The sequence below is a fragment of the Melozone crissalis genome, unplaced genomic scaffold, assembly GCF_028551555.1.
Source record: "Melozone crissalis strain CALT ecotype California unplaced genomic scaffold, PUWL_Pcris_2 ptg000014l_1, whole genome shotgun sequence".
Classification (NCBI taxonomy): Eukaryota; Metazoa; Chordata; class Aves; order Passeriformes; family Passerellidae; genus Melozone; species Melozone crissalis.
In genome coordinates, this window is record NW_026535792.1 from 1292167 (window position 1) to 1306940 (window position 14774).

A 14774-nucleotide genomic window follows, 5' to 3' on the forward strand; every position below is an offset into this window, starting at 1 on the left:
CTCTGCTCAGGGTCACACTCGGGGTGTCCTGTGCAGGGTGGCTGTGACCAGAGGAAGAATCCAAGAATCCCAGAATGACTGGGAAGAGACCTTAAAGCTCATCTCGTTGCAGCCCCTGCCATGAGCAGGGACCCTCCCTCTGTCTCAGGCTGCTCCAAGCCCCGTCCAACCCGGCCCTGGGCACTCCAGGGATGGGGCAGAGGAGCCTTGAGAACGTTCTCTGAGACCCAGACAGACAAAAACCCAAAACCCCCATTTGGGCCTCCGCCCCAGAGGTTTTTAGCCTTCATCCCACCCGAGCGTGCCCACCTGCTCGGGCTGGGAGCGCCTCCTCCTCCCCTCAGGCTGGGTGGGCGATGCTGCCCCGCTCAGCCGATCCCGAGCTCGGAATCAGGGCCGGAATTGAGGAGCTGCAGCTCCGGCTGCGCCCACGCGGTGGCGCCCCAGGCCGCGGAACGGCCCAATGAGCCCCGCGCTAATTGAGCCCCGCGCTAATTAACAGCGGCTCCTTCTCCGCCGGGCTCCCGGGGCCGGCCGGACCCCGCCTGGGCAGCCCCGGCCCCGCTCCCCGGGATGCTCCGGGCCCGCATCCCTTCCCGGTGCCTGTCCCGCGGTGCTCCCCGCATCCCTTCCCGGTACCGGTCCCGCGGTGCTCCCCGCATCCCCTCCGAGCCCCGGTGCCGCCTCTCCCCATCCCGGCCCCGCAGCGCTGCCAGGTTATTTCTGGGCTAAACCCCGGCTATTTCGGGCCAATAGGTGTGCGCGCACCTCCGCGCCCGCGCTCCGAGCTCATTAATGCGGTACCTTCATGTGTGAAAGGAGCATATAAATGGGCATTAATGAGCTCCGGCTGCGCGGGGAGCCCGGGGCACCCCCGGCCCGGCCCCGGGCCAGCCCCACGCACCAGGCGGCTTCTCCAAGTGTGTTTTTATTAAAGAACCAAAGTCACGTACAGAGGGGGCTGTCCCCAGAGCGGGCGAGCGTTGTTGTGCCTCGGGAGTCGCGGGCCGCCCGTTAAAGTGCCGTTACATCCAGAATTTACAGGGACGGGGGGAAAAGAGGAGGGCGGGGGGGAGATAAATATACATCATAAATAAATAAAAATCCGACAAATACTGTACCAAGAGAATCACAGTACATTTATATCCATTGCACATCGCCACTTTTGTTTCCAGTCTGGACGAGGGTGGAAGAAGCGGACACACGGGGAGGGAGGGGCGGGCGGAGCGGGGGCCGCCCCCGCCCTGGCGCAGTCCGAGCGCAGCCGGGCTCCGTCCTCTATGTACAGGTGGCTCCTCGTGGGCATGGCTTGGGTGGGCTCTGCCCGCATGGCTTCGGCGTGGGGCCCGGCGCTCACTGGGGCAGCAGCGGCGGCTTGAAGGAGCAGTTCCCGCTGCAGTGCCGCGGGGTCAGCATCTTGCAGGAGAAGTGGTGCAGCGCGTCGTGAGCCTCTGCAAGGAACCCAGCCGTCACCCCCGGAGCCCCCCCCGGGCGGGGAGGGACCCCCGAGACCTCCGAGACCCCCCCGGTACCTTTCAACTTCTGCTGGATGGCGTAGCGCGCTTTCCGCTCCTGGTCCAGCTCGTTGCACAGCGTGTCTGCGATGGGGAGCGGCGCTGGCTGAGGGTCCCGTGGGGCTGAGCCCGCCCCGGGGCACCCGGGGCAGGGGGACGGGGGGACGGGGGCGCAGGGCCGGGCACGGCTCTCCCGGCTCGCCGGGTAAGGCGTTTCAGGGCTCGGATTTTTAATTTAGCCCGAGTGGAAGCGATTGCGAGAGCGAAGGTTAGTTCGCTGCCGTGCGAACGATTCCTCGCAGCTCGGAATCGCGAGAGGAGTTGGAGGGCAAGAAAAGGTACAGAACGAAACAAAAGCAAAAACAAAACAAAACAAAAAAACCCAAACAAAATCAACAAAAAACAGGAGAAAAAAAACCAAAACAAAAAAAACTCCAAACAAACAGAAAACAACCAACAAAAAAAAAATCCCTAAAACATAAACTGAAAACCCCAAAACATAAACTGAAAACCCCTCGGCCAAACAAACAAAAAAGCAGAAATAAATAAAATGAAGTTAATTTTTTTTAAGGGAAATTAAATAAATAAAACAAAAATAAAAATGCTAACGGGCTCGGCCTTACCTCGCACGATCTGCAGCTGCTGCACCATCTCCTCCCGGTACGCCAGCTCCCGCTTCATCTGGTCCTGGAAGTTATCTGTGGGGCCGGGGGTCAGCGCGGCGCCCCCCCGCCCGGCCGGGGCGTGGGCAGGGGATGGGGCACCGGTACCTTTCAGGCTCTGGAAGTCCCTCTCCAGCTTTTTCCTCAGCTCCATTTGCTCCAGGACCAGTTTTTGTAACTCATCTGTTTAAAAATACACGGCGGGGTTGAGGGGAGCCCGCACTTTTCCATCTGGAGGCGGCTCAGCGCGGCGCTAATCGCATTACGTTACATTAATCACAGGAGTTAATCACTCCTGCACAAAACACAAATATCCCGAGCCGCGGGCAGGGGCCGGGGGGCGCCGCGACCCCCGCCCCGCGCCCCCAGCCCCGCTCCTCACCTCGGGCCAGGTTCTCGATGTCCTTCTCCACCAGCTGCGTCCCGGTGACATCCATGGCGAGCCCCTCCTCGCCTGCGGGGCCAGAGCGGCGTCAGCCCGGCCGGGGGACCCGCGGAGGGGCCGCGCATCGCCCCGCGGAGCGGTGCTTACCTCTGTCGGTATTTACAGGGCTGGCATGAGAGACATTCCTTTGGTCCTGATAGGATTTTCTGCTCTCTAAATCCTCCGCCGCGGAGTGATTGTCTTCTTTATCTTGCTCTTAAAGTTAATAAACCGATTTTCAACCGTAAGCAATGAAAGTATGGTCCTGATATATCCTTAATTACATAATTACGGACAAAGCCCTCGTTAAAACCTTCTTAGCGGACATCCTAATCGCTTTGCCGTTGGAAAGTAGCTTGCGGGCAGGAGCTCGGCCCCGCCGGCCCATCCCCGCCGCACCGGCCCCGCTCCCCGCCCGGATCCCGTTTGTTTCGCTTTTCTCCCCAAAGCCCCAAACGAAAGCGGCCCCTCGGCGCCCCCCCGGGGCCGAGCCCGCGTTACCCTTGGCCTCGGGGGCGCACAGGAAGGCGGCGGGGGCTCCCAGGGACGCTGCGGGCTTCAGCGGCTGCAGGAGCTCCCCCCTCTCGGCCGCGAACACCTGCAAGAGAGCGAGTGAGGAGCGGGCCCGGCCCCGGCGACCCCCGAGCGCAGATCCCCCTGCCGGCCCCGCACCTCGTAGGCGCCGCTGCTGCCGCTGCGCTCGGGGCTGCCGTCGGGGCCCGGGCCGCCCTCCTGCGCGCCCGCCTCGCCCGCCTTCTCCTCGGGCCCCTCGGCCCCGGCGGGCGGCGGCGGCTCCTCGGGCCCGGCCAGCAGCCGCGGCGGCGGCGGCTCCCGGCCCTCGGCGGGGCCCACGGCGGCGCCTTCCTCCTCCTCGTCCTCCGGGAAGCGGTTGGACTCCACGTCCACCTCGGGCTCCTCGGCCGTGTCGCCGCCGGGGGACAGCGAGCGGTAGCTGGAGCTGCCCTCGCTGAGGAAGTCCGGCGAGAGGTAACCGGGGCCGCGGGGCCCCGCGCCGCCGAACGCCTCGCGGGTGCCGTAGAGCTTGGCGATGCTCTCGGCGTCCTTCACCACCGGGCGGAAGGCGGACAGGTAGCTGCCCTTCCTGGGCAGCGGCAGCGGCGCCAGCAGCGCCTCGTCCCCGGAGCGCTCCTCCTCGCCCGCCGCCCGCGACAGGGCGCTGGGGCAGCGCTCGCCCTCGGCGCCCGCGCCCTCCTGCGGGGTGGCGCTGCTCCGGCCGCTGCCCGAGGGCTCCGAGCCCTCCAGCTCCCCGTGCCGCCCCGCCAGCCCCGCCGGCTCGGCCGCCGCCGCCGCCGCCGCTGCCGCCGCCGCCACCACCACGGCCGTGGCGGCCGCCTTGGCCGGGCTCTGCGCGGGGTAGGGCGGCACGGGCAGGCTGCCGGCGGCCGGCCAGAACACGGGGAACGAGGGGTACACGCCGGCGTCCTTGGCGGCGCCGGGCTGGTGCGGCGGCTGGGCCGGCTGGTGCGGGTGGGGGTGCGGGGGTCCCCAGAACATGCCGGGGGGCAGCGCGCCGCCCTTGCCCGCCTCGCCGCCCCCCGCGCCGCCCAGCGCCTCCTCCTGCTTCTTGGGGCACAGTCCGAACGCGGCGGCGGGGAAGCCGTAGGGGTGCGGGAAGAGCGGCGGCGGCAGCTTCTGCAGCATCCCGAAGCCCTTGCTGGGCACCGGGATCACCGGGTAGCTGCGCACCGCGCCCGCCCCGCCGTGCGCGCCCGCGGCCCCGCCGTGCGCCGCCGCCGCCGCCAGCCCCAGCGCGCCGCGCTCGCCCGCCGCCTCCTGCCCGCTGCACCGGAGGCTCTTGTGCGCCGGGGCCAGCTCGGGGCCGGCGGGCGGCGGCGGGTGCAGGGCGGCCTTGGCGGCGGGGGAGCCGGCCCCGGGCCCGCCGGCGGCCGCCCCTTGCAGGGAGAAGGTCCGCTTGCGGGTGCCGCCGTTGAACATGGCCTTGACATCCTCCCAGGCGTGCGACAGCTCCTCCGTGGCCGTCTTGTCGCTGAGCTTGAGGTGGCGGCGCCAGGAGTTGAAGTTGGCGGCGTCGGGCTGGGTGTACTTGGAGTCCGGGGTGCGGTGGGAGTGGAAGATGAACTTGTTGGGCGAGAAGTACATGCTGCAGTAGCTGCACTTGATGCACTTGGCGCGGGAGCTGTTGTAGCGCGCCGGGATGAAGCTGCCCCGGGAGCCCCAGGCGCACTCGTGCACCACGTCGAAGGCGAAGTTCTCGGGCAGCTTGGGCGGCTTGTGCTCGCCCAGGAAGGACTTGCAGAGCCGCTCCGCCTCCCGCTTGGTGATCATGCCGCAGCGGCGGGAAGAGATGGGCATGGCCCCGGCCCGCCGCAGGATCTCCAGCTGCACCGGCGTGCACTGCACGCAGGTGATGCCCAGGGCCACGCGCCGGTTGTGGATCTCATTGTAGCTGTAGTTCTTGAGCAGCGTGTTGGAGATCTGTGCCAGGCACAGCCGCTCCTGCCCGTCGATGACCAGGGACACGATGGGCACGCCGTACAGGGAGGTCTCACCCACTTGGTTGGGCTTGAGGGTATTGGAGCCCTGGTACGGCTGCAGCTCTTGCTTTGAATTTGGGGAGGAGCTTGCATCTCTCCCATTTCCCATCTGACTGGCGATCGCCTCCATTCCCCCCCAAAACGCCCCTGCAAAACGAAATCGGGGAAAGGCGCGGGTTAGAGGCGCTCCCGGGGCCTCGCCGCCGCTCCCGGCCCGCCGCTCCCGGGGCCCCGCGCTCCGCGGCCCGCCCGATCCCCGCCGCGCGGCCCGGCCGCTGTTCCGCTGTTCGCTCTGCGCTGCCGGCCCCGACCCGGAGCCCCTCGGGCGCTGCCGCAGGACCCTCCCGGGCCGGCGGGGTCCGGGCGAGGCTGGAGCGCATCCCCCGCCCGCGGCCGCCGGTACCGAGCGCCGCCGCATCCGGGCGCGGCCCCGCGGCTGAGCGGCCCCGGGAGCCCGGGGCAAGGGCACCCCGGGGGGGTCACCACCTCCGCCTCCTCCCGCGCCGAGTTCCCGGGAGGTGCCGCGTCCCTTCCCTTTGTGCCGGCTCGCCGGGCCGTGCCGTGTCGTGCCGGTTCTCGGCGGGCTCCGGGCGGGCTCCAACGAAAGGCGCCGGAGGATGCGGCCGGCGCGTCCCGGGGGCCCGAGCCCCGGCCGGAGCGGGCGGGTCCAAACTTGGCGCTCGGTGCCCGCGGGCGGAGCGGGGCGGCGGGCGCGGTGGCCCGGAGCCCCTTTGTGGTGTCCCCGGCAGGCGATTAGGCGCGGGCGGATTAGGGGCCGGGGCGGGCAGCGCCCGCCGCACGTAGCAGAAGGGCAGCAGCGAGCCAGGCAAATTGGCTTAGCGGGGAGGGCTCCCGGTGCTTAAGCCGCTTCCGTGGTAATTACACAAAATAACGGGGAGCGAGTCCCGAAAACGCGCCCCGCTTTGCGCCCCCCCCATCCCCGCGCCCACCCCTCCATCCGCCGCCCGCCCGCACTCACCGCGCCGCGGAGCCCGGCTGGACGTGCAGGCTCTGCTCGGGACTAGGGGCCGCAGCCCGGAGCCGGGGCCGCCATCGGCCGGGAGGGCCCGTCCGCAGCGCGCCCGTTCCCGGGGCAGCCGGAGCTGCGGGGCGCGGGGCGGGCGGGCAGCGGGCGCGCCCTTCACCGACGCCTCGGGGCCGCCGCCCGCCCCGCCGCCGCCGCGTCCGCCCGGGCGAGATGCAACAAGAGCGAGTGACCAGCCGCGCCACCGAGGGAGGATCCGGATCCGTACTTGGAGACGCTGCACATTGATCCGGTGACAGCTAAAATAACGGGAAGACACACCCACTTAGCACCAGCATATTTACATTAACGGCCTCCGGGACCCCGCCGCCGTCAATCACCGATGCGCTCCAGTCAATCACGGCGCGGCTTTAAGGCACGGCGGAACGGGGAGGGAGCGGGAGGGGGGGGGAGGGCGTGGGGGGCCGCCACCGAGCGGGGACCCGCCCGGGCAGCCCGAGGTAAGAGCGGGGATCGGCCCCGCGCCGCACCTGCGTGGGCTCCGCGCCCCCGTGTCCCCCCCGCGCCCGCCTCCCGCCGTGCCGCCAGCCCGGGGGCAGCGATGCTCGTTGAAAGTTTGCGCGGGGAGCGGGCGGTAACGAAAAGAGGAGCCCGGCGAGAGCGGCGGAGGGACCCCATCGAAATCGGGGATGCGCTGCTGCCGCGCATCCCTCTCGCAGCCGGGATGCGCGCTCCGGTGCGGGGCGCGGGTGCGGGAGCGGTACCGGGGACGAGGGGGGGACATCGGGCGGCAACGAAATCGCCGGGAGGAGGGGGCAGAGAGGAGCGAGCTCGGGTTTTTCGTTCCCCACGGGGTCTCACGCCACGCCGGCAGGACCGGCCGGTAGGACCGGCGGAGCGGCTTGGGGGACCCGGAGCTCCGGTGTCCGCCGGCCGTGCCGGTGTGGCGGGGGCCTCTCGCCGCATCCCTGCCCGGGTTGGGTTCCCGCATGCGGCGCTCGTCACGGCCACGTTAATTAAACTGTAATTAATCATCGCGTCCGGCCGCGATCGGCGCAATTACAGCGATCAAACAGAAGTTAATAACGGCGCGGATCGCCCCCAGCTATCACTTTTGTGTGTGCCCCCGCGCCTTCCTTCCCCGCCATCACCGGCGGCACCGGGAGGATGCGGCGGAGCCGGCGCGGAGCGCGGGTGCGGAGCCGCCCTTCTCCTGCGCGGAGAGCCGAACTCCGGCCGCGCTCCCACGCGGGACAGCGGCCGCGGCTCCCCCCGGGACGCCCCGTCGGGGGGGACGCGGACCGGGCGCTGCCGGCCGGGCCTTGCGGCGCGGCCTTCCCGCAATGATCGCAACCCGAGCCGGTAATTATTCCTCGCCTTTCAATTATTTATCCTCGCCAGCCCCCCTCCTGCAGCCATACGGAGGCAGGAGCGCGGTGAGACGCTCCCGCGCCGGTCGAGCCCCGCTCGGCCCCGCGTTTGGGGCGATCCCGCCGCGCTCGGCACCCGCGGGAGCCGCGCCGGGCTGCGAGGCACCGGGAGCGAGCGGGCGGCGGCGCGGACCGAGCCGGTACCGCCGGGACCGGGAGGAGAGAGCGGGGGGCGCTCCGGGAGGACGCGGCTCTGCCCCCGTTCCCTCCGTCGTGCCCCTGCCCGGGCTGTGCCTCTGCCCGGTGCCCGCGGAGCTCGCCCGGAGCGGCGGCGGCGGCCCCGGCTCGCCCCGACGGCGGCGCGGAGCCCCGGGCAGGGGAGCGGCCCCGGGCCCGACCTCGGCCGCGCTCCCCGCTCCTCACGACCGCCGTATCTTTTAACAGTTGAATTGACTGCAGTTTTTGTCAGTTAATTAGGTTTAATTTACATAATTAGTACAGTATAAAGAGTATTGGGGATAATCAGGAGGTACGTCTCGCTTACTGTGTAAACACGGATTCGGAATTAAAAATCAGATGTAATTAAGGCGTGTGCGCGCGGCTTTTAATTGTAATGAATTTCTAATTAACGCTCAACGATCGCCGCACGCGGGAGCCGGGACGTTTGCGGGCTCCGCCGCCCCCCAAACCGGGGACCCCCCCCCGGGACACCCCCGGGGCCGGGGGGCGCAGAGGGGCCGCGGCCGGCGGGGAGGGCGCAGCCCCGACGGGACCCCCCGTCCTTCCCCGCTCCCCGGGCCGGTGCCGCCCGCAGCCGAAGCCGGTGGATAATTTAGGTTAAAACTTAGGGAGCCGTGTCACGGGTGTATAAATAAATAATCACGCGTGGCGGGCGCGGAAGGCCCCGCGCTCCTGGAGGGCTGAGCCGAGATTGCTACATAAATCACGGCGGTCTAATTCAGTGGAAGTTTAATAAACGCCTCCTATTGGAAATGAATGTTCCCCATTTAACAGTTGTATCAGCACCATATAAAACCATGACCCCAATAAATTTAATTTTAGAGGCCGATCAATCCGGGCTTCTCTCCATCGATCCGCGGCGGCTCTGCACCTCCGCAGCCTCTTCCGCGGCCCTTCCCGCCGAGGCGGGGGAAGGAGCGTTTCGATTAGACTCTTTATTAGGAAAAGATTGCTCCGAGAGGCCTGAAAATTAAACGGTGACATTTTAATTACTGGACATTGACAAAGGGAGCGGGCGGCGGCTCTCTGCAGGCCCGGCACACTCGGCCTGACCCGGCTGCTGAGCCCCCGAGGGTCGGGGGGAGCCGTGCGGGCTCCGGGGAGCCTGGGGCTCCCTCTGGGTGCGCCCCGGGATCCTTTCACAGGGCTGGGCACAGCTGACCCCCACCCCGCTGCACCCCCTCCGTGCATCCCGGCACTCCCAGTCTGCGCACCCCCTTTTCTATGGCCCCCTCCGTGCCCCCCGTGACACCCCACACACCCTCCATCCCCACAGCACATCCCCGGCTGTCCCCAGCGTGCCCCAGGCCCAACCCGCAGCTGCCGTCCCCTTGTCCCCCTCACCTCTCTGGCCCCCGAACCCTCCCTGCCCCTCGGAACCTCCCCGTTTTCCTGGGCCGGAGCGGCTCCGCAGAGCGCGGGATCGATAGGCACCGATTTATTGATCGGTGGAGCCGAGCACTGGGCAGGGATGGAGCGGGACGAGGCCAGGGCAGCGCTGCAGGCCGTGCCGTGCCGTGCCGTGCCGTGCCGTGCCGTGCCCGCTGCGGGATGGAGCCGCACTCACCTGCGCGGGCCTGGCCGCGGGAAGTTTTCCTCCTCCTCCTGCTGCTGCTGCCGCCCATAAAAGCCCCAGACATCCATTTGCCATTAAACACCTCCGGGCTCTCCGGCTCTCACAAACCTTGAACTTGCGCCGCGGGCCCCGCGCCGGAGCAGCCGCAGCCGGGAAGGCTCAATCCATAAATCCTGTCCTGGGCGCGCACGGTGCTTCATGGACAGAGCCTCTGCCGAAGGTAACGCGGCTCCGGCTGCACTTCCCGACGGGAAAGGCGCAGGATCACAGGCTCGCTGTGGCTGCTTTGAGTTAGGAGAGACCTTAAAGCTCCTCTCGTTCCAACCCCACCTCCATGGGCAGGGACACCTTCCCCTAGAGCAGCTTGCACAACCTTTTTTTTTATTCGGTGTGACCAAATACTGCAATAGGAGGTTTTAAATTTTTCTTTTTCCCCTCGTTAGGTTTTCCCAGTCCAGGCTGGTGAGCTGGGGGAGCAGGAGGAGGCCAGAAAGTTTAGAGGACACCCCCAAATTGTGGTGCCTGTGAGACCGCCGGGAATGCTGAAGATGAGTTAATCTAAAACCCCGGTTACAGCTCAGGACCTCACCATCACTCAATGGCTCCAGCTCCTCCCCGAGAGCCCCTGTGCCCCCCAGAACTGGCTGTGCCCGCAGGGACATCGCTGCCACCCAGCCGCAGCATTTGGGGCTCGGGATGCTCCTTACCTGGCTCCCGGGGCAGAGGCACCGTAAATACCCTGCCCGGGGGCAGAGGGGGCACAGCTGGATCCTCTGAGGCCCTCGGGGGCACCTGGGCTGTTTGTGCCCTGATGGGCCGGCCCGTGGCAGCTGGGCAAGGACGGCTCCCCGGGGGTGTCCCCGCGTTTCTCTGTGTTTGTCACATCCCAACGGGAGCGGGATGAAGAGCACGGAGATGTGTCCGAGAGGCTGAGCAGCCCTGGAGCATCCTGGAGACGGGATTTGCCGCTCCTGTTCCCTGCCCGAAGGGGCTTCTGTGTGTGTGCCCTGGCCCCGGAGCAGCCCCCACAGAGCAGAGCCGCCACCTCAGCTGGGACAGTTCCTGTCCCTCCTGTCCCTCCTGTCCCTCCTGTCCCTCCTGTCCCTGCCCAGCTGCAGCTCCCGGGGTTCCCGGAGCAGCTCCCGTGGGATGTGGTGGCTCCCGGATTGTCTTGCCTGGAGATTATCCTGCCCGGATTGTCCCGGTGGCTCCCGGATTGTCCTGCCCGGGCCAGCGCTGGGGCCACAGAGCCGAGCCAGGCCAGTGCCCGCTGCAGTGGCATCGCCCCCTCTGTCCCCGCCGAGCCGCTTCTCCCGCAGCTCTCGCTCTCCACCAGTGGATTTGGCTCCCTGCAGGAGTTTTTTCCCCCCCCCCCAAAAGCCCCAAATTCCCAGGTTTTGCCCGCACACTCCCGCGGTCCCAGGGATGCCTTCAGGTGAGCTTTCCCTGCAGGACCGGCAGGCAGGAGAGCACCCACGGCCTCCCCAGCTCCAGCCCTCTCCCTGGTTTACCTCTCGGGTACCCAGGGATCAAAGGGAGCTCCCCAGAGCTGCTCCCGGCCGTGGCTCAGGTGTGAACGCCACCGCAGGGCCGGCGTGGGGCCGAGGGACAGCGACAGGTAAAGGAGCCCTGGCAGCCCCGCCTCCCCCCCGCTGTTCAGGCTGCTCTCCGGGAAACAAAGACGGGCGCTCTGCCTTTGGAACGCTGACAGCGGGCTGCATTTGGCCACGGGATACGAGAAACAAAATATTTTCTCATTCTGTGCTGATTTAAGGGCGATCTTCCACGGGCTCTTCTCACGGGAGCTTTGCCGGGCAGCAGGAAAGGGAAATGTGGAAAATACTGGAAGTTTTGGCATAGATGGGACACATTCCGTTTTTCTCACATCCACATTCCCATGGGAATCATCATCACTGAGGTTAAAGGAGGGGAGACAGAGGTGACATTGGTGTGGGAGCCCTCAATGAGCAGCTGGGGTGAGGAGTGGGACTGGGGGGTCACTCTGCATCTGAGGGATCCTCTGCTGAACTCATTGCACACCCCTGATGCCATCCCCTGAGCAGGATCCAGCTGCAGGGTGTGATATTGCAGCATTTCCTGCAACATTTCCAGCAAGAAACGCCACAATTCAAACCCCAGAAAAATGCAGCAGGGAAGAGGAGAGAGGGCAAACCCATCCCTGGGCAGCCCCAGGTCTGGGCCAGCTCCTGCCTGCGGGGAGAGCAGCATTGCTGAGCCCCTTCCCAACACCCAGCACTTCAGGAAAACCTCCCTGGAGCTTCATTCCCATCCCTGGACATTCTGGGAACAGGGGGATGTTACACCTGGGGCGTGTTTCGTGTCCTGGCCACCTCAGAGTCATTTCTGAGTGCCCTGAGGCAGGATTTGCTCAGCCCCACAGCAGCCCGGGAGGATCCCTTGGGGCAGGTTTGGGGGTTCCTGCACTGTGGGGTGCCCCATGCCAGGCTCACCTGCATCCCACAGGGCACAGACACGGACTGGGGTGCTCTTTGTGCAGGGACAGGAGCCTGGGCTGGGTTCAGGATGGGGGTGAGCTCATGTGGCCACATTTCCTGCATTCCCCCTGAGCTGAGCCCCTCGGTGCTGATGGGCAGTGCAGGAATTGGGGTCCATGTGGGGACAAACCAGCCCCAGACCCCATATCCAGGCAGGAAGGGGGGTTTGGGAAGGTCTCAGCTGGGAATGCCAGCAAGGCTGAGAGGAGTTGCTCAATCCCAAACTTCCCTCCTCTGCCCTCTCATCCAGCCCCATTCCCCAGATTCTGCTGGGAAGGGGCAGATGAGCAGATCCCAGACTGCACTGAATCCCAGGATTTGGGAGAGGGAAGGGATGGAGCCCCCAGTTCCCCTGGACTCATCCCACTGACGAACCATGTGTATTCTGTCCCTGCTTTAACCAGGAGGTTTTTCCCAGCTCCATCCCACACAGATTTTCAGGGTGAGTCCTCCCCTCCCAACCTCCCTGGCAGGAAAAGCAGCAGGAAAAGCCCTGGGATTGCTGAGTTTTAAACCAGATCCGAGAGAGAGGGGGGAGAGAGAGCCCTTTTATGCAGGGAGAGCTGCTGGAACTGTTAGGGATAAATAAATGGCAGCGCTGCCATGCCCTGCCTGGCTCACAGGGAGGGAATTTGTCTCACTTTAGCAAAAGGACCTGGAGGAACGGGGGCTGCTGCCTCATTCATTGCCTGTTATCTGCCAGCGAGGTTGTGACATCAGAGCAATTAAGACAAACTTTAGTCTGTAAGTTCATGCCTGCAACCTCTACACTTCAAAAGAAGACAAACGATCCCTCCAAGGAAGGAAAGCAAGTCTTTTCCAGGCTGCTTCCAGAATAACATTTAGGATTTGCAGTGGTTTGGGAGGAATAATTCACTGAATTGTGGGGGGGTTGAAGCTGCTGGTAGAAAATAAACCACCCGAGTCTTTTTTTATTTTTTAGCAAAAGTTTATTTCTAATGCAAAGACAAGCAAACAAACCCCAACCTCCTCCCACCCAACTCACTCACCCCAAACCTGCCTCTCACATCCATGGTTTATTTATTTCTTTCCTTTTATTAGGCATTTTTACACAAGGAATGATTCAACCTGTGTTGGTCTGTTGTGGAAATGTTCCCCAGGAATTGCAGGAGCCAGGAACACCCAGCAGAGACATTGCAGCCATTCCTTTTTCCTGCAACACCAAACCTGGAGCCTGTGCTTGGCCTGGCTGAACCCACAGCTGTGCCAGGGCCTGCCCACCCTCCCAGGGAAGGATTATTCCCAATATCCCATCCACCCCTGCCCTCGGGCAGTGGGAGCCATTCCCTGTGCCCTGTCCCTCCATCCCCTGTCCCCAGCCCCTCTCCAGCTCTCCTGGAGCCCCTTCAGGCCCTGGAGGGGCTCTGAGGATTCCTGGACCCTTCCCTTCTCCAGGGGAACACTCCCAGCTCTCCCAGTTTGGCTCCAGAGCAGAGCCCTGTCCTCTTTCCCTCTTTTCCAACTCAGCAAATCCTCTCTGGTTCAGGGATAAGCCTGACCATGGGTGCTCCTGGTGTCCCAGCAGCTGGCACTGGGAGCACAGAGGGCATTCCCAGTCACTCACTGGTGTGATGCTGACCCTCCTGGCACCCCTCACCTCCTCACAGGGTGGGCAAGCCCAGATATTTCTCTTTTTTGTCTGTTTGCTTTTGTTTTACACTTAAACCCAGTATTGAGTGGCTGCCTGCACTCAGAGACAGCCACCAACTCGTCAGGAAATCCTCTGGACACTTGGAAAGGAGCAACAGTTAAAAAATACTCTGGAGTCAGGAAACAGAACATTCAGTAACCCAAAAATAGAGATATAAAATACTTGCTTTAAGGCTGTGTACAGTATAACTGAAGATAAACCTGGAAATTGCTCAGCAACAAAAGAAACAATTAAGAAAATTCCTTAACGTGGCGGTGAGGAAAAGGCAGCCAGCAAACACCCTGATGTTGTCGATGCTTCTAGGAAACAGCTGGAGTGAAACAGGACCTGGATAAGCTGAGAGTGCCAAGGTGGAGCTCCTGGCGTGGGGAGAGCCCCGGGGGCTGCAGGGCTCACTGGGGTCCCTGGGCCCGGCGCTCCTCCAGCATCCTGCACACCCACATGGACACCACCTCGGCATTGCCGTCGTTGTACTGCACCACGAACGGGTGGCCCTGCGGGGGACAGCCAGGGTCAGCAGGACACACACACAGAGCCCTTCTGCAGCACAAACGGCCCACGGTGACAGCCACAGCAGGGCCGTGAAGCCCTGCCTCAGAGCAGTGGATTTCCCTGCAGCCTGTTCCGAGCAGGGGGAGGCAGCCCAGACTCCTTGGAAATGCTCTTTTTGTTTTTGTTATTCCATTTTTCGTTGTGTTCTGAGCCAGCCCCTTTCCAGGACAGCTGAGCAGCTGCTGAATGGTGTTTGGGTGAAATGATATCCCAAAAAAACCCTGTTAAACTGCTCCTCTGCTTGTAAAGTGTGCGATGTCCTAAAATTCCTCTCTTTAACAACCAACCGAGCATCCTTCACGTGCACTGACCTTCCTGAGCCTAAAGGGGATCCAGGAGAGCTGGACAGGGACTCTGGACAAGGCAGAGAGTGACAGGATGAGGTGTTCTGCCCAGCACTGGGGTGGTTTTGGGGAGAAAAGTGCAGGAATAAGAGAAATGCCTTTATGTCCAACACAGCCTAGAAGCAGCTGTTTCACCTCCTCAACAGAACAGCCAAGGACACCAGAGAGAAGCAGCAGAGAACAATCAGGAGGCACAGACAGGGCAGAGCAGATGCATTGAGGCAATCAAACCCAAATATTCCAGCCAGTCCCTTCCCCTTCAGGATGGAGAGACCCTGCAGCCAGAGCCCCCTCACCCCCAGGATATCCCTGCTGCTCCAAATGAAATTTCAGCTCTGAAACCTCAGCTGTCAGGTTTTTAAATATTCAGCCTTAAAAATACCTGGAAGTCAGCACAGCCAGC

General features: G+C 64.2%; 2 protein-coding genes across 2 annotated transcripts in view; both read right to left on the minus strand.

Annotated features, from left to right (window-relative positions):
• Window positions 1–1353: 1353 nt before the first annotated feature.
• Window positions 1354–5246, minus strand: SKOR1 (SKI family transcriptional corepressor 1). Its single transcript, XM_054272947.1, has 8 exons — window positions 3273–5246; window positions 3102–3198; window positions 2709–2816; window positions 2559–2630; window positions 2285–2359; window positions 2138–2212; window positions 1533–1598; window positions 1354–1451 (listed from the first exon to the last, which is right to left on the minus strand). The coding sequence occupies exons 1-8, from the start codon at window positions 5244–5246 to the stop codon at window positions 1354–1356; spliced, it is 2565 nt and encodes an 854-aa protein (XP_054128922.1).
• A 7601-nt stretch (window positions 5247–12847) lies between these two features.
• Window positions 12848–14774, minus strand: part of MAP2K5 (mitogen-activated protein kinase kinase 5) — a 119493-nt gene continuing 117566 nt past the window's right edge. The window contains exon 22 of the mRNA XM_054272995.1: window positions 12848–13969. Within this exon, the coding sequence (XP_054128970.1) occupies window positions 13868–13969 (102 nt within the window). The 3' untranslated portion in view covers window positions 12848–13867. The remainder of the gene's footprint in view (window positions 13970–14774) is intronic.

What these genes read in the sequence shown, in the direction of transcription:
- SKOR1 (XM_054272947.1), bottom strand. Translation starts at nt 5,246, where the DNA reads ATGGAGGCGATCGCCAGTCAGATGGGAAATGGGAGAGATGCAAGCTCC. An exon ending in GTGCGCCCCCGAGGCCAAGG is followed by an intron (nt 2,817 to 3,101) that starts GTAACGCGGGCT and finishes ATTAACTTTAAG; the next exon opens with AGCAAGATAAAGAAGACAAT. An exon ending in CCCTGTAAATACCGACAGAG is followed by an intron (nt 2,631 to 2,708) that starts GTAAGCACCGCT and finishes CTGGCCCCGCAG; the next exon opens with GCGAGGAGGGGCTCGCCATG.